A 25749-nucleotide genomic window follows, 5' to 3' on the forward strand; every position below is an offset into this window, starting at 1 on the left:
CGTTTCCCTTTCTCTGCGGTTCGACTTGATCATCAAGCAATCTAAATTTTGATCAGCAGATTTGCGGGCGGCCTTCCAGCCTATCCACGTCAGTCTCACTCCTTGTCGATGGAACAGACTCCATTTAGTTTCTGCCCCCCTGTGCCACGCGAAATATCCACGTACGGACTTGCATCAGATGTGTTACTTGTGCTTGTCTCCAGAGCACAAAGAGCAAGACTGCGACGCCTGCCGATCCTTCAGAGCGAAGAACACTCTCAGTGATCGTCGGGCTCGATGTTGAGAGATGCAGTGGCAGCAGTTAGACAACACACCAGATCTTTTCGGCGAAGGCTCCGATAAAAGGCTGTCTTAGCGGCTGAACAAGAATCGGCCTCAGCTGCGCCTGACTCTGAATCAGAGTTGCAGATTGTCCTCCAGGATGACGATGTGCAGCAGGAACAAGGGGACGCGAGTACGGAAGATACCTTACCTCCCACCCACAGTCCCTAAAAAAAATCTAATTCTTCGGCACCACCTCTGCCTTGAGTTCAAGGTCTGCTGTAAAAACACGGGTTAACCCAATAAGTCGCTGGGACCTGGGTGAATGGTTGATACGAACAAGGTGGTCCCAGATACTAGAACAAATGAACCCTGACTGAGTAGCTTAAATGAATTCAAAAGGAAGTTATAACAGCATTGTTTTTATTCACAAAGTGTACCGTAAACAATTCTGACGAACAGGACCCCCCTTTGGAAGCCCGTGATTATTCTGCGAGCAGACCCCATATTGATGTGATTATTTCACTACAAGACTTTTTTCAAACAACTGTTCCCCTTTGACGGCGTTCACGGACCGTTGAAGTCAGACCGAACCCCCAAGACCAGGCTTTATACTCTTTCTCCAAAAGATTTGTTATCTACGGACAGAGCACCACCACCATGAGATTCCATCTCTTACCATAAGAAACCGTACGTCTTTACTGGTTATACTTACCCTTTATCCTGATCCCACAGTCCGCATATAGTGTTCTGAATGTGACAGAACGATTGCAACCATATCCTTGAAGAGTGATATCACCTAAAATAACTTCGCCCCGCCCCCATATCCTACTGCTCCATTATCAATTCAGATCCACTGCCCCTCCATCTTCCCTTGTCCTGATGAAGACCCTCTAGCAAGGTTCCACCCCAGCCTGCGCTAACCTGGGTCGAAACGTCGACATTCCTCCTTCTATTTCAGCCCCTCCCATGAATTATTATTTGTTGTTTCTGTTTTCTGGTGGCATGAGTTTGTTTTAGTTTATTAATGAACTGTAACCTTTTTCTTGTTAATTAATAATAATTATTTCTGGCGTATTCAGGTCATAGTGACCACTGTTCAATTACCCAATCAGTACCTTCACTATCCCAAACATTTCCCTTCCCTATCCAATCTTAGGGGCATTAAATGTGATGATTTTATGGATGTATTTTGAGAATAAATCTTCAAGATCGGCACCGAGAAGAGGTTTCTCACACTCCGCCTCCCGGCTCGGCACCGAGTTGGCTAAAACCCCTTCCGAGCCGAAACCTTCACGCTCTAAGCACTAGATCGGTTCGGAGACGAGCCTTCGACACCTAAACCAAAGGAACATTCCTCTGAGCCGATATCTTCACCACCGAAAGGACATTCTAGCTCTGCTCCGAAAGCTTTGGCGCCTAAAACTGAAGAGGTCCCTGTAACGCAGCCGATCCAAACATAGACGTTGTACCCCCAAAGTCGGATCCGAAACAGAAGAAACTCTATATTAATACTACTACTGGGCATATTCACGCTAAACCGCCATTCAAGCACAAGCTTCCTGATGACGACAGCCCTCATAAAATTCCACTGAAAAGGTAAAATGTGAGTTCTAGTCCTTTTTATACACTATAGTCTCCTTCTCCCTCTCCACCGCAGCTTGATCCTTTACACCTAATCAGTCTCCTCTACCTCACCTTGATGCAGGTGATACGGATGATGACGACGTACAGTTACCACTAGATCATTGGATGGATTATACAGTTGATCCTCCACAGGATACAGACCCAAATCTTTACCCTGGCAGGCCATCTTCACCTGATGACAACTTTTCATATCAAGAGCTCATTGCTAGTGCTGCACAATACCATGGGGTCGAGCTTTATAAAGAATCCTTAGAGGAATACTTTCTCTTTGACACTCTAGGAACACACAAGTCCAGTCGGACACTGCCTATGCTCAAGGGTATGTAGAGGCACACAGAAGACATTTTTAAAGATGACTTGACTCTTTAGTAGTATATTGCTCTAAAGCGAGCTAATTCTCAAGCATCTGGGAATGCTCTTCCCCCACATAGAGTCAAAGCTTATTGATGCTTCCGGCAAACGTGTAGCTGCGCAAGCAGCTAATCATTGGCGTATTGCTAATACTCAAAGCCTCCTAGCAAGATACGATCGGTCGCACTGGGCCGAAGTAGAGCAGTTAATACAGTTTCTCCCAGATGAGCATAGGGTGAAAGCTCAGGATTTAGTTAAAGAAGGTAAACTAATTTCCAACAATTCTATGAGATGTGCTCTAGATGTGGCAGACACTGCAGCTAGAATACTAGCATCCTACTCCAAAGACATGCATGGTTACAGAATTCAGGGTTCAAACCTGAAGTCCAACAATTCATTCTGAATATACCTTTTGACAAGAAACATCTTTTTGGCCCTGAAGTTGATCAAGCATTCGAAAAAATGAAAAAAGACTCTGATGTAGCAAAATTGATGGGAGCGCTTCTCCCTCAAAGAGAGGTTCATTTTGACACTCCTTTTACAGGGAAGGGTCCAAGTCCACAGGGACAGCCCAAAACACTTCCTCCTACAAGGGTCATTCTCAGTCATCTTTTACAAGAGGATTTTTCAGAGTATGTTATAGGGGAAATAGTCCCAGGGGCAGAGGTAAAAACATTACGCCCGCAATTCCCCTTCCCCAAACAAACTATGACAAATGGGTGCTTGGAATTATTCAACATGGTTATTGCCTGGAGCTGAACAACAATCCTCCAAACATTCCACCTCAATATCACAAATTGTCACCAGACCACCAGAAATTGCTTCATCAAGAAGTGCAATCTCTATTACTCAAATGGGCTATAGAACCAGTCCCACATCAGTACTAAAGGTCAGGGGTGTATTCCCTTTACTTTCTGATTCCCAAAAAGGACAGCTCGTTAATAACATATTTTAGATCTCGGAGTTAAACAACTGCATACGGTCAGAGCACTTTTACTTGGTGACTCTTCAACAAATACTCCCCTTTTACAGCAGGGCCACTTTGTCTACTCTAGATCTAAAAAACGCCTACTTTCACACTCCAATTCATCCAGCTCATCGCAAATACCTCAGATTTGTGGTAGCAGGCAAACATTATCAGTTCAAGGTACTTCAATTTGGCGTCCCCAGTGTGTTCACTAAATGTCTTGCAGTAGTAGCCGCTCATCTCAGGAGACAAGGTGAACATGTCTTTCCTTACATAGATGACTGGCTTATCAAAGCGGGAACTTACCAGAACTGTATATTACGGTAAACAACATTTACCACTAATCTTACTCCCCACAGGGAATCAAACGTGGTTGTTCTAACTACCGCGTTGTGATTCTACATACCATTACTCCGCAAGTCGGAACAACGACTTGCGGGGGGGTGGGGTGGGGAGGTTGGATTTTAAATCCAACATCTTCCCTAGTATTCGCACAGACTGGAGTTGGAATAGTAAATTATACTATTCCAACATTCAGCATCCCCCTTCCCTCAACACTCTCAAAGCTCTAGCCTCTCCCAATGTAGCCACAATTTACATGATTCAATCCACAGTACTTCAATTTCAACCCAATCAAACATTACCAGCCAGAGTTTTCATGCAACTGCTGGGATTGATGGCATCGACCATTGCAATTGTACCTCATGCAAAGCTTCACACGCGTCCTCTGCAAAAATGTTTAGCACGACCGTGGAATCAGTCACAGGGTCAATTAACTAAACTAGTATTGGTAGACGGCCGCACCATCGTTCTTTGCAGTGGTAGAACCTGAAAAACATATCAACAGGGCGGCCTTTATACACTTGATTCCACAGACTGTACTGACAGCAGACACATTTTTACCCGGTTGGGGATTCTCATTTCCCACATTACACAGTACAAGGGCAGTGGTCAGACAATCATATACATCTCTGCATCAACTATCTGGAACTTCTAGCAGTGTTCCTAGTACTCCAAGCTTTTCACACTCGCGCTGTAGACAAAACTGTCCTAGTCCGCACAGACATGACCGCAATGTGCTATCTGTAGAAACAGGGAGGAACACACACTCTCCAGCTGTCGCGACTTGCACAAAGCAATTTGAATTGGGTAATTAATCACAAAATGTATCTCCTACCAAAACACCTCCCAGGAGTAAACAATCAAATTGCCGAACTGCTCAGCAGACACAGGCAGCAAGTTCATGAGTGGGAACTTCAGCCCCAAGTTGTTCTTCCCTACGTTCAACAATGGGGATTTCCACAGATAGATCTGTGCACTACAGTACCCAAAGCAACATGCCCAAACTTCGCATCCAGGTTCCCACACCATCTATCCAAAGGCAATGCTCTATGGATGAGTTGGTCAGGGATATTTGCTCACGCTTTTCCGCCTCTCCTACTAATTCCATTACTGGTTCGGAAGCTCAGACAAACATCTCTCATACTGATCTTAGTAGCCCCAACATGGGCTTGTGAACCTTGATACACCACCCTATTAGAACTGCCGGTGGTGCAACATCAAAAGCTACATCTCACACCCAGTCTCGTCACTCAGAGCCATAGAGAAATCAAACATCCAAAGCCCAAAGAACTCAACCTAGCGATTTGGCTACTATAGTCCTAGAGTTTGGTTACTTACAACTACCACCAGACTGTATCCATGTTCTCAAAGAAGCTAGAAAACATGTAATGCAGCAACATGGAAACTGTTATCTATTGTAACAACAAGAATATCAATCCTTGATGCTTCTGTATAGAACATCATTTGTTTTCTTTTGCATTTGCAGTTATCTGGCTTACACATCCATTCATTTACACCTAGCCGCAGTAACCGCATGCTATCATATCAGACAACACTTATCTCTATTCAGAGTACCAATGATCAAAGCCTTCATGGAAAGATTAAAAAGGGTGATCCCACCAAGAGTTCCCCCTGCTCAAGAGTTGACCTTAAACATAGTCCTTACAAGGCTAATGGGTCCTCCTTTTGAACCGATGCACAAATGTCAGTTACAATTCCTCTCATGGATGGTTGCTTTCCTCATAGCAATAACCTATTTGGTGAACTTCAGGCATTGACGATACAAGAGCCTTTCTTTCAACTTGACAAAGATAGGGTTCTTCAAACCAATCCTAAATTTCTCCCTAAAGTAGTTTCTGCATTTCATATCAATCAATCGAGTTACCTGTGTTCTTTCCTCAACCTGATTCTGTTGCAGAGCGAGCTCTACACACACTTGATATCAGATGAGCTATACTATATTTTGTAGAAAGAACCAAAAGAATTTCATAAACAAATCAACAATTTGTTGTTTTTTCTCCACCACACAAAGGCAATCCCATATCGAAGTCAGGTATTGCAAGATGGATTGTAAAATGTATCCAAACATATTATGCCAAAGCAAAAAGAACTTTGATAATACCCCCTACACCACATTCCACTTGCAAAATAGGGGCTCCTATGGCCGCCTTAGGAAATATTTTCATAGCCGACATCTGTAGGGCAGCAACGTGGTCTACTTGGCACACATTCACCAAACACTATTGTGCAGATGTGTTGGCGAGACAAGCAAATGTAGGCCAAGCAGTACTTTAAACACTGTTTCAAAAAAATACAACCACTACTGTTAGCAGTAAGTACTGCTATCTAGTCTATGCAAAGCATTTGATCAACAGCTCACATGCCTCGAAAGGAAAATGTTACTTGTACAATAAACATCTGTTCTTGGTATGTAGAACTGTAGATTCAAATGCGCCCACCCGGTCTCCTGTGGTTGTTGTAGTTCGTTACGTACATACGCATGGACATCTCTATTCTACACTCACTAGCTCCATTCTCACCCACTGCGGGAAAACAATCTAACAATGGAGTCGATGCCCTTGTGCACTATTACCGAAAGGAGGAGTCTCCTTACCTCGTGACTGGAAAGACTTCTTTGAAGAAAAACAACTTGCAAACATCTGGACTCAACACTCGATGGCATGAGTATGCAAAGCATGTGAATCTACAGCTCTACATACCAAGAACCGGAAATTTTATGGGTAGGTAATATTTTCCTTTCCAGTGTTTATGGAATGTTTTGCTTTTATTATCGCTTGCTTTTTGCACTGATGGTGCATGTCTATAGACCATGTGTGTACAGGGTAGGGTATAGGATACCCAAACTTGCCCCAGTATTGGAACTTTCATAGATTCCCATGCTTTGTATCATTCCCCGTCGTCGGAATGGGAGCCTCGGTAGTATCACAACCATAGAAACAAAAGAGAAAAATATGCCTAGGCCTCATCTCATTTTGTATCCTATCACCCTCTTTTTGTTAAAGAGACCAAACTTTTGTAAGGACCAATCAGAGCAGCCTCACCCCATAGAACCTTCCTGAGAGAGCTCAGAGCCTCAGAATTTTCTACCGCACGTTGTGCTAGGGAGTCTCCACTGAGCTCTGCTCAGTTTTCTCAATCTTACTGGTTATTTCTTCTATTTTTCTACTGAAATCAAGTCATGTCTGACAAGGAGAAGAAGGCCTTATTCAGGTCCTGTGCCTCTTGTGGGGAAAAAACGACTTTTTGTGGAAGATAATCATGAAAATTGTTTTTATTGCTTATACCCTGACCACAAGGCCACAGACTGCAAAGTTTGTAGAACCTTCTCTACCAAGACACTTCGTGACAGAGAGGGTCGGCTTTTGACCTGGCTTCAAAAGATGAAGACTCTGAAGATGGAGAGGATTCAACATCTTTAGCGTCCTCTCGCAGATCCAGGAAGAGGGGTAGGTCTCCCCCTGGTTCTTCTTCAGCTGAGCCCCCTCCTAAGGCCCCTCATAAGATCTCTGACCGGTCTGAGAGGGCTGGTCCCCTTCAATCTCCTCACGGAAGTGAAAAGGAGTGGCAGGGACAGGCTGCTGGATTGGTTACAGCCTCAAAGGACAAAAAGGAGGTTACTATCACTTCTCCTCCGTCCAAAAAGGAAAAAACGGTGACAAATACTCTTCTGTCACTCCAGGAACCGGGCCGGAGAAAAAACAGCGTCCGTCGACGACGAAAACATCAGGTACGTCGACGACGATTGCTTCTGAGAAAATTCCTGCTGTTTCCTTGGCTCCGTCGACGGGCTCGTCGTCGGTAGCGATCTCCACGTCGACGACTTCGTCGTCATTCAAGGTTCCCGGTTCATCGACGATAGCTTCCTCCACGTCGACGACAATGAGCTCCGGTAAGGTGCTGTCGACTGCCTCGTCGACGACAAACTACGTCGACGACAACTTCGACGCTGATGGTGATGACGACGAGTTCGTCTACGAAACCGTCGACTATCATTCCGTCGACGACCAAGATTTCGTCGACGAAGGCCGCTGTACCGTCGACTATTCCATCGACAATACCGTTGACGACTGCTGCACCGTCAACGACGGCACCGTCGACGAGACCGTCGACGGGTCAAAAAATGCATTTTCCACTGCAGAAGATGAAAATTACACCGGAAATGACGTCTCCGCGATGGGTTTCGTCCCATCCACCGACAATGCTTCTGGATGATGATGAGTCTGAGGAGGATGAGGATCAGAGTGGCCATTATGGGGATACCTACAGTCCCTCAGACTTGAATGTAAAATTGCAGGAGACGGACACGGAGGAATATTACGAGCATACAGGTGGCCAACAGTTTCATCACTATGTTCCCCAAGAGCGACGTACGCCTGGTTTAGGGCAGGACATGGTGGCCATGCCCGCCTCTCTCCTCTCTGATCTACAGGTGATGCTGCTCCGAACAGGTTACCTTCGGAACCTTCAATGCAGTCTGCGCAACCTCCACCTCAGGTGTTGTCACAAGCACAGCCAGTTATCGGTCTGCCTCCTTTGCCAGTGGTACCCCTCACGCCACCACCGGTAATACCTATGGTCCGTTCCCGGACACCGGATCCCGAACCAGCCAATACTGTCCAGCAGGATACCTCTTCGGACGATGAGGCTGTACAGGTGGATCCCTTGACTGATCCATTGCAGAACCCAGACTTGGATCAGGGTGACAGTGGGCTACAAGATCCAGACGCCTCTGGTCGTGATACTTCTATCTCCCCTCCAGTTGATATAGGGGGGGGTTCCATAACCTGATGGAGAGAGCGTCAAAGAGGTTTGGACTGCCGATTACGAGAGAAGAGTCTGAATGTTTCCTCTGACTTCAAGGAATAATACAGAAGATCTGTCAAGTACATTCCCATAATTGAACATGTGTGGGAGGAAGGTATGAAGATCATGCGAAATCCAGCCACTGTTATTCCGGTTCTCCCCAGACTGGAAAAGAAGTATAAGGCCCCAGAAGGCAGTCCAGCTTGTCTTCTTGGACAGCCGAAGCCTGATTCGGTGATCTCACAGGCCGCCCAAAGCAAGTCCAAAAACCCGTCAACACCTTTGACTACGCCCCCGGACAAGGACGGTAGGCCCCTGGATAACATGGGGAAGAGGTTTTCTTCCATGGCCAGCTTGCTTGTTAGAGCAGCAAATGCTCTCGCGATTCTCGGCAGATACAATCGCCAGATGTGGTGTGACATGGAACCGTTTGTGGACCAACTACCAGACTCCACAAGGGATGAGGCCAAGAGTGCTGATGGAGGGAGAGAAATCCTCCTCTGAAGTGATCGACTGTGCTATGGATATAGCTTCCACAGCTTTTCAGGCCTTAGCAGGGTCAGCGGTGCTACGTCGCCAGGGCTGGTTGAGAGCCACCTGGTTTCGTCAGGAGGTCCAAAATAAGATCCTGGATCTCCCATTTGATGGAGAGATGCTTTTCGGTAAGCATGTTGATGATGCCCTGCAAAATATAAAAAAGGATACAGACACGGCGAAGTCCTTGGGATCACTCCACTACCGTAAGGTCCCATTTAAAGGCGCTCGTGGCAGAGGTTTCTCTTCGTATAGAGGCAACACCCAACAGAGATATTCCTCGCAATCTTCGCAGTCTTATAAGACCCAATACTCAAATCAACGGCAGGGACAATCGGCGTCTTACTCGCGCCAACCTCCGCGAGGCCGTCCGAACCGTCAGGGAGGTGACAACGCCAAGGGGCAATAGCAGCCTCCTGGCTCTACCTACTGTTCCTACCCTCCCAGTCACATAAGTGGGGGGCAGGATATCATTTTGCCTGAACAGCTGGAAGTCTATAACATCGGACCAGTGGGTCCTGAATATTGTAGAGAGTGGCCATACGTTGGAATTCCAAGATCTTCCTCCAACAAGAGCTCCGGGCGCCATCCGCACAAAATATCTGGGACTGCTCCATCTCGAAGCCCATCAATTGTTCCTCAAGGGGGCAATAGAACCGGTACCTCTCTCTCAGAGGGGCAGAGGTTTTTATTCCAGGTTCTTCCTGGTGCGGAAGCCGATAAAGACTTGGTGCCCCATACCAGACCTACGAGAGCTCAACACTGATCTCATCAAACTCTCTTTCAGGATGGTCACTCTCCAAGAAATTCTTCCTCTTTTGAACCCAGGCGACTATTTGGCGTCTCTGGATTTAGAAGATGCGTATTTCCACATACCTATACACCCAGCTCACAGACCATATCTGCGCTTCACAGTGGGCAAGAGCCATTGCCAATTCAAGGTGCTTCCGTTTGGCCTTCGGTCTGCACCACGGGTATTCACCAAAGTGTTAGCACCAGTAGCGGTTTTTCTACGAAAACAATCCCTGGAAGTTTTCCCTTACTTGGACGACTGGCTCGTCAAGGCTCCATCTTTCAAGGAAACTTCTCAAGCCGTTTCAATTTGCATCCAGTTGTTCAGTCGCCTGGGCCTTCAGCTAAACAAACACAAGTCAGTTCTGCAACCCTCCAGATCCGCAAGATTCCTTGGGGCCATTTTGGACACAAAGCAAGGCACGGCTCGTCCTTCGGAGGAGCGTCAACAAAAGTTCATCGTATCAGCTCGCCAACTGTTCCACAAGAAATGCCTTTCAGTCCGTCAATACAAGTCCCTTCTCGGGTCGATGTCATCCTGCATACCATTAATACCGCATTGCAGGCTGCGAATGCGTCCTCTGCAGGAAGAACTAGACAAACAATGGTGCCAAGCAGAGGGATTATTCAACGACAAGGTGTTGGTGACAGCAGCAATGAGAAGGGCATGCGAATGGTGGCTAGTACAAGACCATATCGCACAAGGTCTGACGTTCAGAATTTCACCATCCCCCCTGATTATGACCACGGATGCCTCTTTGGAGGGCTGGGGAGCAGTGCTTCGAGAGCTTCAAGTTAGCGGGCACTGGAGTCCAGAGCAGCGCCAGTGCCATATCAATTTTTTGGAGCTGACAGCCATTCGGTTGGCCTTGCAGGCTTTCCTTCCCAGAGTTCGCAACCATACAGTGCTGGTGCGGACGGACAATACGACGGCCATGCACTACGTCAACAAGCAAGGGGGGACGAGGTCGCAAACTCTGTCCACAGAAACTCGGAGGATCTGGGATTATGCGATTCTTCACAACATCAGTCTGAGAGCCGAACACCTGGCAGGCTCGCTCAATGTCAAGGCGGATGCCCTGAGTCGCCGGACAGAGGTGACTCACGAATGGGAATTGAATCAGTCCATTCTGGAGAGTGTGTTCTCTGTTTGGGGGACACCAACCATCGACCTTTTTGCCTCTCCGGTGAACGCCAAATGCCGGTTTTACGCAAGCAAAGTTCACCATCAGGGATCCCTGGGGAACGCCCTTTCGAAGGCCTGGTACAGCGCATTCTTTTACGCTTTTCCTCCAATTCCCCTCATTCCTCGAGTACTCAGGAAAATGAAGGCGGAACCATGCAAGATGATTCTCATTGCATCAGCGTGGCCTCGCCAATTTTGGTACACAGAACTCCTGCGGCTCTCCCAGGCTCCTCCAATTTGCTTACAACCAATTCCGTCCCTGTTGTCAAGGAATCAGGGGCAAGTTTACCATCCGGATCCGAAACTGCTACACTTGACAGCGTTGCTCCTGAGCACAGAGAGTTCCGGCATCTGAATCTCGCCCAGGAATGTAGAGAAGTTTTGTCACAGGCTCGAGCACCGAGCACTAATAAAACTTACAAGGCAAAATGGAAGAGGTTCTGCCTATGGTGTCAAAGACAAGGTCTCCATCTTTACAAGTCGCTGCCTCATCAACTTTTGCCATATATACTATCATTGGCTAAGTCTGGGTTGGCGCATTCGTCTGTGAAGGTACATCTTGCAGCCATATCAAGGTTTCGGCGTAGTTCTTCAGGCCCTTTCTTATGGTCCTCTAGGATTGTTAAACAATTCTTAAAAGGCTTGTTTCGGATGTATCCTCCAGTTCGACCTCCTCCACCAGTTTGGCAGCTCAATCTTGTCCTGGCTCAACTCATGAAAGCTCCGTTTGAGCCTGTGCACAAGGCGGACTTGAAGTTCCTGTCTTGGAAACTTACCCTCCTCTTAGCTCGGACATCAGCGAGAAGAGTTAGTGAGCTTCAAGCCCTCTCCATAGTGCATCCATTCCTTCAATTCAAAAAGGATGTTCTTATTCTTCGCACCAATCCGAAGTTTATTCCGAAGGTGCCGTCTGAGTTCCACTTGAATGAGCCTTTGATTTTAAAGTCTTTCTTTCCGCGCCCTTCTAAGCCTGCGGAACGCACATTGCATTCTTTGGACGTTCAGAGATGCTTGAAATTCTACTTGGAGCGCACACGACCCTTTCGGAAATCATCCCAGTTGTTTGTGTCCTACAGCGCACCACGGAAGGGGTTTCCTTTGGCAAAGAGTGGCATTTCCCGCTGGATCTCCAGTGCGATTCAATTCTGCCATCAGGAGGCGGGCAAGCCACTGGACAGGAAAGTCCGTGCACATTCCACAAGGTCTGTGGCATCGTCGGTGGCTCTCTTCTCTGGAGTCGCCATTAAGGACATATGCAGGGCAGCAATGTGGAGCAGTACTCATACCTTCACGAAACACTACCGCCTGGAGTCTGCAGGACGAGACGACGCGGCTGTTGGTCAAGCAGTTCTGCGAAATCTTTTTCATTGAGAGGTGAGCTTTCCCTACAATCCCTCCATCCTGGTGAGCACATTTTGTTTATTGTTTTGCTATGCTATAAGTATTGCTAATATGGTTATGTGATGCCATGTATCTACAAAATGTGTCTTTGTGATTTACTGCTAGCTACTCTGATACAAAGCATGGGAATCTATGAATGTTCCAATACTGGGGCAAGAAAACAAGTTACTTACCTGTAACTTTGGTTCCCCAGTATTGGTAACTTTCATAGATTCCCATACGCCCACCCTCCTCCCCTGGGAAAGCTCAGCCTTTTGATTAGAGATAGTGGCGGTTTTCACAACGGCTATGAAAATCTGAGGCTCTGAGCTCTCTCAGGAAGGTTCTATGGGGTGAGGCTGCTCTGATTGGTCCTTACAAAAGTTTGGTCTCTTTTACAAAAAGAGGGTGATAGGATACAAAATGAGATGAGGCCTAGGCCTATTTCTCTCTTTTGTTTCTATGGTTGTGATACTACCGAGGCTCCCATTCCGACGACGGGGAATGATACAAAGCATGGGAATCTATGAAAGTTACCAATACTGGGGAACCAAAGTTACAGGTAAGTAACTTGTTTTCTTATTGTAGTACACCATACAATACTTCTTTAGTGAGTCTTTGGTCATGCGCTCGCTCTTTCCTTCCCATATAAACGTTTATTATTGAAAAGGCACTCTCAACATTGGCACTTGAGACGGGCACTGCCAAACTAGCCAGTATACAAGTTAGAAGGCTAACTCTGGCCACTAACATAGCTTTCCATGCCAATACTGGTGCTCCTGTAGATTGCCATTCTCTTGGACAGGTTCTACCATATATGTGTTGAACTGGATGCATATGCCCTCAATTTTTTAAGCGGTCAAAAATGAAGCAGTGTTTTCCAAGTCCTGAGAAAATTCCCCATTTACAGAAAGAATCTAGAATGTGTGTAGAGTACCTCAGTGAACCTTCATTGTCTTCAAATGCCATGGCTTGTGAAGGGACATTTCTTTGCATCATTGCAAGCCATTTCTCATGCACTGTCAAATAAAATGTCCTAATTTGCTGCCTCAACATTTCTTTGCTTATAAAGTAGCAAGAATTCTAACATGGAACATGTTGCAGTGCCAGAGTCTCTAAAAGTCTTGCCCAGCCTACTCTCGTGGAGATCTCACCTCTACACCAATTACGCTGAACATTTGGTAGACTAATGTGTTTTCAGACCCTAGTTTTTTGTCATGTCCAGTACAGCAGTCATGTTTTCCTGTAAAAGTCTAAGAATGCTTTAGAGTGTACCTTTCTTCACATCACTATCCGTATGCATGCAAAGATCCTCACATTTCTTGCATTTGGCATTATCACTAAGCAAAAATTCTGTAAACCGTCGCCACATGGATAATCTAGCATTCATGGCCTCTAGTATTTAGAACTACCGTCTAAATGACACAGTTGGGATGACTCTTCCTTTGATGCTACACAGAGCACAATTAGAAATATTTGCATTTTAGTTCACACACACAACATAATAGTGCACCAGACTGGACTACAAAGTCAATAGCCTTCTTCATTAACTCTGAAGATTGTAAAGATACTTTTTGCATTGCATCTAGCAAATTATCAAGTCTGGCCAAATCAACAACATTTTGTAGAAATGATTTAGAGACTTTTTTCTGTGTGAAGAAATTCTGTGTTTGTGTTTGATTCTACTTGAAATGCTATGAACATGTTGCACTATCTACAGAAACCCTCTCCTTCAATTCAAGTGCTAATTTCTGACGTATTTTACTAATTCTACAAACGAGTTTCTTGAATCAAATTTGCACATGGTTTTTAAAATCTACTGTAAAGTCCTTGAAAACCTGGTATGTCTTCCTTTATTATATAAATAGATTAGACCTAATAAACCTTCAACTCTAAATGTGCATATTTTAAATACATTTTCAGTCAATGATTGATCCAGCTTCCTTTAGTCTGATGTTGTTTAAATAACAACTTGAACAGTGTGTTTCCTCATTCTGTATAAATCAAGATTTTTTATATTTTGAAAACTTGTTTACGGGGAAACTCTCTTTTTAATGCAATGTAAAATACACCTTGACAACCTTGCAGGTCTGCAATAATCTGTGAAGCAATAAAATGTAACGTTATTGATTTTGTTTCTTTCCTTATGAACTGATAAATAGATGTCTGCGTACCACATACTAATGTCATTGTACAGATCATTTCTTTCATGCTTTGATGTTGCTCCTAATGTTGTACTTCAACTGATTTTACTTTTTAGGATTAATCATTGGCTTCATCCTCACAGTTGCAAATTACAGCTTTTTTTCTGCATTGATGGCCTTTTTTGTCACATCCTCTGTTCTTACTAAATGGAAGAGTGATGTAAAGAAGCGCTTCGACTCCGAATACAAGGAAGGTAACAAAATTATATCAACAAAGCATATTCATGATAAATACTGTTTTTGTAGATTTGGTTGAACTGTATCCTACAGTTTGGAAAATTAGTGGTTGAATGTAATTCCTAACCTCAGTTTCTAAGTACTATTTGGGAACCTGTGAAAGTCCCTTCTTTTGAAAACAAAACCTCTTCATCTTAAGTCTGTCATAAAACCCACGGTTTCTTGATTGAACATTTCTAAAATCATTAATTGCTCTAAGCCCTAGGCATTTCGTTTATTTTATTTGAACGTTTTTGTAGGAATCTAACATAAGGTTCAGAAATACAGAACCATGATAAGAACTTGGTCATATGTGCACTGCAGGGAGGCACGTGGGGTCTGCCATAGGCCCATAGCTTCCCTGTTGTCGAAGGTGATATATGAATGTGAATCTCCCACAGCTGCAGATGACCAGGATAATGGTAACCGCAGGGGCTGGGGCACCGGCTTGACCTTGTTTAGCGGACTGGAGGATTGCTCAGGGCTGCCCCGTCTGATTGCCGCCTTGGAATGCTCGAGCACTGATGGCCTGGGAGATGGTGACCACGGTTGGGGCTCTTCGCCCTGCTCTGTCCACACCCCCCTATGCTGTACCCCACCCCCCAATGTTCTCCTGACACTGTGATACCTCCTGGGACAGTAGTTTGCACACTAACATAGTTTCATTTTCTTGTTGACTTTTGCTTTTCTGTCCACCCCCACCGCTTGCCCCATCCCTTTTTTGAAAATATATATGTTCTGGCTCTACAGTCCTATCTCTGACCCCAGATGTGTGAGCCGCTACCCCTAATAGGTAATCTCATGATCTGACTTTTATAGCGAACCACTCCCACATACTGCCTCATGAGATCTCCTGACTTCAGACTAACCCATCGCTTAGACCAATACAATCATGGGAGCATTATGCTTTGTTTCAGAGCACTGTGGCTGCACAAGTAGGGCGTGGTTATAGAGAGAAGTTTATTTTAGACTTAGCGTACATAAGTATTACTTGGAATTTTGTCAATACTGTTGTTTTACTACATGCTGTTTGAGGCATATGAGCTGTAGATCGCATACCTTTGCAAAGACATCTTCGAGGCAGGCCCTGATGATCCGGAACCTAAGACAGGAGATGAACAAGCCAGCATCTCTGAAGCCGACAATTCAGACTCAGAAGACCAGTCGATTACTCCAGGTCAACGAACCGTGAGTACTGATGTCGACGCCCCGGGCCCCGAAAAAACACAAGGCTCCGGTAACACCTTCACCTTTGGGTCTGGGTCGACACTGTGATACTGCTTCAGAAGCCCCGCCTCTGGGCCTGGCTCTGAAGCCCACTAAGCCTTCAGGCAGCTTGGGATCGAGCCAGCCCTATCACTGCACCGAAAAACCCTCTTTGGCACCGAAACATAAGCCCAGGGTACCGTCGACTCCAGATTCTTCAGCACCAAAACCAAAACACAAAATACCAGAAACTTCGGCACCGAAGCAAACTCCATCCAAAACTTCGGATCCGGAAATCTTCGGAGTCGAAAACACCACCTAAGCAAAAGAACACAAAAACTCCTCCTAAAGCTAAGGAAGGTAGGCCAAAATACCACTCTGAGCCTAAATCCTTGGTGCCGGAAAAAGACTGCAGCCATCCAGATCCACCGAATCCTACGCAAAAGACACTGCATATTGACCCCATTACTCGGCAAGTCACCTATATACCACCTAAAACAAGGAAATTGGACACCTCAAACACCTGAGATACCCTCAAAGAAAAAGGACTCGGCCACCTCACCTATAAGGCCTTTTTCACCACCTCCAAAGCTTCCAGCCCTTATGCTTTCTCCGGCACACTCTCCAGTACCTCCTCTATAACTTGCAACACAAGATGAGGATTTAGGGGGTGGAGATGAAGACCAAGACCCACCACATCATGATACATATACTGATGATGACACTCGCAGTATTCCACCTCCTGACTCTTGGGAAGATGATAATGTCCCTGATGTACCTGAGCCAGATTTATACCCCTCCAGAACATCCCCTCCAGATGACCACGTAGGGTTTGCGCAACTGATAAATAGAGCTACACAATACCTTGGGGTTTAACTCCATTCAGACGCCCTAGAAGAGGTTTTTTTTATTAGACACATTCTCACAGCCTCAAAAGCTAACAACCACTCTCCCTATGCTCAAAGGGATGATTAAAAATGCCCCTGAAGTTTTTAATTACCCTGTCAGAGCTAGGGTCCTCAATCCTAGAATTGAGAAAAAACACATACCAGCGCCGAGTGATCCAGTTTACATTAAGGGTCAACTTCCTCTGGACTCATTGATAGTGGCAAATGCCCGTAAACTGGCAAATTCCCAAACCCCACAGGTGATGCACCTCTGCCAGACAAAGAGTCTAAACTACTAGATGCATCAGGTAAAAGAGTTGCGTCCCAGGTGGCAAACGTCTGGCGTATCGCCAACTCACAAGCCGTACTAGCAAGGTATGACAGGGCTCACTACGATGAGCTTGTAAAGTTCATGCAGCATCTCCCAGACCAATATAAGACCAAGGCAAACCATCTTGTACAAGAGGGGAAATTAATTACAAACACCTCAATTAAATGTGCCCTGGATGCAGCAGATACAGCATCTCCCACAATTAATACAAGTGTATTACTGCGCAGACATGCTTGGCTACGCATATCTGGTTTCAAACGAGGTACAGTCTACTATCCTCAATCAACCCTTGGATCAGGAACACTTGTCAGGATCTACTGTGGACACATCTTTAGAAAAGATGAAAAAGGACATAGAAACAGCCAAATCCATGGGGGCTCTACAAGCAACAACTAGTAGAGGTTCCTTTTGTCGCTCCTCTTATAGGGGCGCCTCCAAAACAACTGGCACAGAAAACACCTCTTCAACATACAAAAGCTCCACTCAAACTTCCCAGAGCAGAGGATTTTTTAGAGGGATTTAGACAGGCAATAACAGAGGCAGAGGACGTGGTTCTAATACCTGCAAATCCCCCACCACAAAATAGTGACTTCCCTCCACTCCCCGCAGACCACTCCACTCCAGGGAAGACTATCACAGTTCCTACCTGTCTGGAATTCCATCACCACAGACAAGTGGGTAAGATGAATTATCCACTATGGTTACTGCCTGGAACTTACTTCTACCCCCCTCTCCTCCAACATACCTCCCAAACAACGTCCAATGTCCACAGAACATCTAACGCTTCTCAAGCAGAAGGTTCTCTCTCTCTTGCAAAAACATGCAATAGAACCAGTTCCCTTACCAGCAAGGTACAGGGGTTTCCTCCCTTTGTTTCCTCATTCCCAAAAAGGATGGCTCGCTCAGGCGAATATTAGACCTCAGACTGTTAAACCTTTACATACAATCTGACCACTTCCACATGGTCACGCTACAACAGGTCCTTCCACTGCTCCAACAAGGCGATTTCCTTGCCACTCTAGATTTCAAGGACGCCTACTTCCACATTCCTATTCACCCTGCTCACAGGAGATGCCTACGGTTCATGGTAGACGGACAACATTACCAATTCAAAGTCCTTCCATTTGGGGTCACAACAGCACCCAGAAGCTTCACAAAATGTCTCGGAGTGCTAGCAGCCCACTTAAGAAGACAACACATTCATGTGTTTCCTTACCTAGACGACTGGCTCATAAAAGCCAAGTCACACAGCAATTGTAGAAATTTTAAATTACCTCGGTAAGATCCTCACATTCAAAACACTTTTCAGCCCTGGTCCACCGCAAGCGCTAGGCTTGTTTGTGTGGAGGGTGCAGGGCGGTACCTTCTTCCGGCTTCCAGCCGGGGCAGGCACTGATTGGGCAAACGAGTGTGTAGAGGCGGAGCTGAAGACTAGCCCGTCCTCTACATAAACCGGATATTCCCTATGACGCACAGCGACCGCGCCACTGCCGCGCCAAAGACAAGCCTAAGACCAGCCCGTCTGTGCCCGTCCGGGCCAGGTCGGGACAAGGGGCATGGAACTATACCCCACTAGTCCGAACTATCACAGGTATGAGCTCCGACCAACTAAGAGCCCTACGGCCTGCTAAACATAGCAATTGCACCGTGCTAACCCCATCAGATAGCACAGTTTGCACGAATTGTAACTTCGCCCTTACAAATATCCAACCCCACCCCGATCCAAGATCCTGCACTTTAATACCATCCCTACGGCCAAAGCATGCCTCTTGCGAATTTTCTTTTTATAGCGTTAATTGCAGATCTTTACCGCAGCACAAACTTGACATCCTCACCTTTTTACTAGACAAGGTACCAAGTGTCCTGTTCCTAACGGAAACATGGTTACACGAAAGCTCTGGCCCAGATATAGCAACCGCTCTCCCTTTAAACTACGCCATCGTAAGGAGAGATAGACCGGGCCAAGTAGGTGGTGGTATTGCGATCATTTTTCGCAGAGAACTTTTTTTTTGCAACCTGGAGCCTGTCAATATTCCAGACTGTGAGGCTGCATATTTTTAAATCACTCTAAACCCCAATTTCACGCTCTCCGGGCTCCTAATATACAGACCCCCCGGAAATGCAAACACATGGGCTGCAAACCTGGCAAATTATATCACCCCCTTTCACCTCGATTCCAAAAACTTTACAATACTTGGTGACCTAAATTTTCACCTTGAGGACTCTACAAATATGTCATGCTGCAACTTAATGGATGACCTAGCAGCACTTAATATGACACTACTTAATTCAGGACCTACACATAAGGCAGGACACTTACTGGACCCCATTTTCTCCAATAACCCCGGACTAAAATGGGTTCAAACTAGTCCTATATGTTGGTCAGACCATCATCTCCTTCATTTCTGCCTTACTTTATCTAATGTCCCCCAAACAAATATGGCCTGGCCAGCTACTACCATGAGAAATTGGAAGCTTCTTGATGTCAAAAAACTAAACCAAACCCTCGCCAATAAACCTCCTATCCATGCCCTGAATATGGAAAGTATAGCCGAAGCAACCCACTTATGGCTGGAGAACGCAGCCGACAAATGTCTTCCTCCAACTCAGGCCAAAAGGAATGTCCATCGCCCCCCAGCCCCCTGGTTTAACGAACTCCTAAAAACCGAAAAGTCAAAATGCAAAGCCCTTGAAAGGCAGTGGCGGAAGGACTACACTCAAGAAAAAAAGATGATATACAACAAAGCCAGAAATGTTTACCACTCTTCCTGTATTAAAGCTCGTGCCTTATACGTAGCAAATACTATAAACTCTGCCGCAAATAAAGCAAAGACACTCTTCAACACGGTAAAGGACCTTGCAGGTGCTCAAACAATCGCAACGACTCGTCCTTTAAATAAAATACAATGCCAGGACCTTGCCTCCTTTTTCAATGAAAAAATTGAAAAAATCATTGCTAATAAATTCATTTTCTGCCGGAAATGGCCCACAGGAAGACGTCCCCGAAAAATTGGACAAATTGAACATTTTAAAGCGATGGCCTCCTATAACTGAGGAATCTCTAAAATCCTCCCTCAAGACCATCACATCAGGCTCCCCTCGTGATCCAGTACCCGTTGGCGTCCTGAAACAGATTGACACCCCCTCCCTGACCATTATAGCAGACGCTTTAAATTCTTCCCTTCAACTCTCTACGGTTCCATCATACTGGAAACACGCCATGGTTAACCCACTTTTGAAAAAACCCTCAGCTGACCCTGCAATCTTGGCAAATTACCGACCAATATCTCTGCTCCCGGCCTTTTCCAAACTCTTGGAAAGGCACATACATTCTGCCCTTACTCTCTTTACAGAGGAAAACGACCTCCTTCACCCAACACAATCGGGCTTCAGATCAGGATTCTCTACTGACACCGCCCTGCTGGGTGTGACCGAAAACATCAGGAGACTCTTGGATGATGGTCAAACGGTCGCACTCATTCTATTAGACCTGAGTGCGGCCTTTGACACCATCTCACATAGTAAACTCCTGGCCACACTCGAGAGAAATGGTATCCGTGGCGACGCATTAAAATGGATCGAGTCCTTCCTAACAGATAGGACTTTCCAGATTAAATCTACCCTTACCTGCTCTGATACCTCTTTAATGCCCCACATGGAGTTCCCCAGGGCTCCATCCTGAGCCCGGTGTTTTTCAACCTTTACCTCGGACCCTTAGCCGACCTAGCTGACAGCGTGGGACTCACCCTCATGACCTACGCTGATGACTCCCAAATTATTTTCTCATTGTCCGACCCAAAATCCTCAGCCTCTTCCCTTCTCAAACACGGGCTCCAAAAAATCTTCAGCTGGATGTCCACCAACCAGCTAAAATTAAACGGTGATAAAACCGAGATCCTCTTGCTAGGAAAAAACAAAGATCTATGGAACTCCTCTCATTGGCCCCCTGAATTGGGAAATTTCCCCACTCCAGTAACCCAGGTAAGAAACCTAGGGGTCATCATTGATAATGCCCTATCGTTGAAACAACAGGCAAATAAAGTGGCAGGTCTTTGTTTCACCATTATGAAGTGGCTGAAAAAAATCCTATGGATGCTGCCCCTTGCCACCCAAAAGACCGTAGTCAACGCACTGATTACATCGCGTCTTGACTACGGCAATATTCTTTATCTGGGCTCAAATCAGGCAGTCCTCAAACGGCTACAGCTGGTTCAAAACTCAGCCGCGAGACTCCTGTGCAGAATACCAAAAACCGCCAGGGTGTCAAAACATCTGAACGATCTATATTGGCTCAGGGTAGAAAACCGTATCAGTTTTAAAGCCCTGAGCTACATGTTCAGGATAAAATCAAAAACGGCACCGGAACATTTGCAATCACTAGCCACACCCTACCTACCAGCGAGAATTCTGCGCTCCCAAACAGCAGCAAACTTCACGGTCCCCAGGTTCAGATTGACAAGAATGGTAGGACGATCTTTCTCTGTCAGAGGGCCTATTCTGTGGAACACACTTCCCCCACACATACGCAAAGAAGAAAACTACACCGGGTTTAGAAAGAATATAAAGACTTGGCTCTTCCAGAAACAACTATGCTAAATCATGCTCATCGTATACTTTTGCTCAACCTCATGTCATAGGCGCCGGGAAACCCTTCTTGGGTAGCTGTGCGCCATACAAGAGTAAAAAATAAATAAATAAATTGTGTACAACAAACACACTACACAATCCAGCTGCTGCACAACTTGGGATTCACAATAAACCTCAACAAGTCACATCTCCAACCGTCCCACACCCAACAGTATTTAGGTGCAACAATAGATACTTAGCATACCCCAATCCAGCCAGGATAGCCAGTATGCAAGCCCTCATAACGAAATATCTGATAGAGACTAATAGCCGCAGATTACTTACCAGTAGAATTATCCCCATGCGCGAGACTGGATCCTGAAACTTTTCTTGCCACAGCAACCCTGCACGCCGGGGCGACATCACGCGACTCCGCCCAGGCATCGCCCGCGTACGTGACGTCATCGAGGTCACATAAGACCCGCCCCGGCACGCCTATGTCAGTTTTTTCCTTTTCCACGTGCAACGCGCATCCGGTCCTTCGGGCCTGTTTGGGGGGGCACCCCCTTTTTTTTTCCCCATTTCGCTTTGCTGGGACAGTGTGCGAATACCTTTTGGGCTTCAAAACTTGCTCTTTTTGTGGGCGTCTTATGTCGGCGACCGACCCTCACCTCATTTGTATGTGGTGTTTGGGGGAGGATCACTGCGCCACTGATTGTCCGGAGTGTCGACAGTTGAAGTCGCGGTGGGCGCGCCGGATGAAACTTCTCTCGGCGCGTCTCTCCAGGTCGGCGTCCACCCCCCGGTCTACTTCGGCAGAAGTATTCAGATACGGTCATGGTAGTCGTCCTCGCCCTTCCTCGATGTTGCGTGGGCGTCGCTCCCCGATGGGTAAGTGTCGCAGTTTGTCTCCGGGGGATGATACCCGGCCGGCCGGGGGTGTGGACTTTCCGCAGGTGATGCAGCCCGCGTGCCGTCCTATCCACCATTTCCCGGTGTTTGGGCGTCGAGAGTCCAAATGTAGACACATGCGGTGGCTCTGCAGGCCTCGCTGGCGTCCCCTCCTCCTCCTGGGGCATTGGCGGATCCCCTGCCTTGCGTGGGTCCCTCCGCGGCACCTCTGGCGGCTTCGGCCCCAGTACCGACTGGTTCAGATCCAGACTTGGAGGATGTGGTGATGTTGTGGTGCGGCTCCTCTGGGGCACCTCCTTCACGCCACGGCATCTCTGCCTCGCCGCACACTCCTGTGGGAGTCCCTGTGGCGTCGCGGGAGGTCGCCAGGGCTCAGGTCTCATCCCCGAGCCCCTCTCAGTCCTTTGACAAGGTGGTCCTGTCTAAGGCTGAAGTGACACCGCTACGACGCCGGCAGCAGCTGGCCCGTGCGAAGCCAAAGGGGTCGGCGGCCCCTCCTTGTCCCGCTCCAGGTCGAGGCCGGATGAGGACCCCTCGTCCCTCTCTGGGCCCCTCTCGTTCCTTCCCTCAGGCAGCAGCCTCAGAGGACGAGTCAGTGGCTGCATCATCTCTGGCTACGCCACATGGGGTGCCGAGCGATGTCTGCCAAATTCTGGGCTGCGGCTGGCGGAAGACTTCGGGTCATTCCCCGGGGCCGTCACGTTCCTCCACTTAGGTGTCTACCTCGGAGGGGGGCGGCGTTGTCCCAGGGTCGGCTCGACTCCAGCTCCACTCCGGTCTCCGGTGCGGGATGACTTGGTGGACTCTTGTCCAGTGACGCCGGATGGTTCCGGCATCCTGCCTCAGGCGGCGAACTCTACGAATCCGCGTAGGGGTCGTACTGTGGATTCGTCTTTGGACGCTCCATCATCCCTGGAGGCAGGCTGTCTTTTGGTGTTGTCCTCTCCGGAAACTAGCCGACGTGTGGTGTCTTTTTCTCCACCCTTCCTGAGGCAGAGGTGTTCGTCGGAAGAGCGGCAGGTCCCTCATTCTTCGGCTCCCTCTGGCTTCCAGATCTGGCCCCTGGCTGTCCCGCTTGGCCTCGAGGACGACCTCCTTAGTTTGCAGCCATCGCCCACGGATGAGCTGTTCTCTCCGCCACGGGACCCTACGGAGGCAGGTGCGGCCTTCGCTCACGCTGTGTCCGAAGCTGTGGGCGTCCTGCGCATGGGTGACCCAGTGGCTCACATTCCGGCGGACCACCTCTTGGAGGTCCTCCACCAGGGCTCTGGTGGGAGGAAAATCTTCCTCCCCTTTAAAGGCTCCCTTCTTTCTTCCTTGATGGGGGCTTGGAGGCGACCTGCCTCAGGGGACCTGGTGCCTCAGCATCTTCTGCACCAGCACCTCCCGGTGCCGCGTGACCTGGAGTGTCTGTCCCTTTACCCCTCGGCTGCCAGCCCCCTTTTGCAGACTGCTTTTCCCTCCCTGCCGCCACTGTTGACTCTGCCGTCTGGGGAGGCCTGCTGGCTGGACTCTTGGGGGCGCAACATATTTGCCTCGACTAGCACTGCCCTGCTGGCCCTTAACACCTTGTGTGTTCTGGCTAGCGCCTCCTCATGTCTGTGGGACTCGGCTGAGTCTCTGGGATCTGCAGCGTTTCAGGACCCTGGTAAGGCGGAATCATACGTCGGATGGCCGGGAGTTTGCGGCATTTATCCTCTCCTCTGCTCTGCTCTGGATATCTCCGAGGTGCTGGGCTGGGCCATGGCTTCCTCGGTCGCTCTCCGTCGCCATGCCTGGCTTTGGGATGGAGTATTCCCTGAGAATATTCGGGAGCGACTCATTGACCTGCCGTTTGACGGTACTGTGTTGTTCCATGTCCCTGCCGACTCCGCCATCCAAAGAATCTTGGCGGGGCTCCGCCCTCCGCCTTATTGTCCTCCATCTCCTCCTCAGTGACTCGTGAGTTGGGCTGCTTCTGGGCCTTCTTAGGCTGATTGTTCTGGTTATCGAGTGTATTTTTCTAGCTATCGCGTCCTCTCGGGACTTTGGCGTTGTTGGCCGCTGGACGACCCTTTGTTAGTTCTGTGTGTTTTATTGCACAGACTCGGACTCGGATTCGGCCTTCTGCTTGGTTGGGCTGCTTGTCGAGCCCTTCGCGGGGGTTGTTTTTTCCCTGTGGCACTTCTGTTTTTTCCTCTGCTGCGGAAGTTCTTACAAAGAGGATTCCCATAGTTTGGGACTTGCCATACCCTGTGGAGTAATGGTAGCTGTTCTATGGGTTGCGCCCTGCTTGGGGTTCTGGTCGCCTTCGGGTGCCTGTTCTCCATGGCGTTTTATGGTTGCCCTGCTGCTTGAGGTCGTCTGAGCAGCCGCTCGTGGTGGTGTGCCTGGGCTCTTCCTCTCCCGACTCCTATCCTGAGGGCTGGGGTGCTCATGTGTTCTCCCTTGCCAGGCACTGCCTACTCTCCTCAGGGGGATTCGGCCTGCTCATTTTGCTTCTGGCGGCTTGTCAGCCGGTGTTGTCCTAGCTGGCAGGTTGCTCTCGGTCTGGAGTGGGTTTGCCTTCTTTTCCCTCGCTTCCTTGGGTCTTCTAGGCTTCTTCTTCTGCTCTTCCTGTCTTGGCTTTGAGCGGCGGCTAGTTTGCCTTGTGAAGGAGTGGGGTGCTTCGGCCCTTCCGGCCTTGCCCTTGGTCCCTCTGTTGTCAGTGTGCAAGACTCTTCTGCCTTCTTCTCTCCCTCCTACCTCCCTTGGGTCGGTGGGGTTCTGCTTGTGGGGGTTCCCATTGCCTGGCCAAGGCGAGTTCTCCCTGGTCCACAGCTCTGGTCCCCTGTGGGTCCCCTGGTCTGTCTTGGCTGGTAGGGTCCTTTCACAAACCCTCCTTCCCTGGGGGTATTGCTAGGGTATCTATTCTACGTGAAGAAATCTGCGGCTAGTAGTATCTATCAGATGTACGAGTTACTTACCTTCAGTAACGATGTATCTGGTAGAGATGATTGTAGCCTCGTATTCCTTCACGGCCCACCCTTCCTCCTCTGTTCTGCGAGGACCCTTGGGTTGGTCTTTGGTGCTTGCCGCCCGGCAGAGGGGGCTGTGTCTCCTGTGAGTGCCTTCGTTGTTCTGGACAAGTGGTTCCGTCTGGGGGCGGTTCATTCCTCCATGGT

General features: G+C 47.7%; 1 protein-coding gene across 1 annotated transcript in view; it reads left to right on the top strand.

Moving 5' to 3' along the window:
* The window catches only part of TMEM19 (transmembrane protein 19), a 174161-nt gene that overhangs the window by 60082 nt on the left and 88330 nt on the right, over positions 1–25749 (top strand). Inside the window, exon 4 of the mRNA XM_078673924.1 lies at positions 14545–14682. Coding sequence (XP_078530050.1) covers positions 14545–14682 — 138 coding nt within the window. The remainder of the gene's footprint in view (positions 1–14544; positions 14683–25749) is intronic.

This window comes from Lissotriton helveticus, chromosome 1_1 (assembly GCF_964261635.1).
Source record: "Lissotriton helveticus chromosome 1_1, aLisHel1.1, whole genome shotgun sequence".
NCBI classification, from domain to species: Eukaryota; Metazoa; Chordata; class Amphibia; order Caudata; family Salamandridae; genus Lissotriton; species Lissotriton helveticus.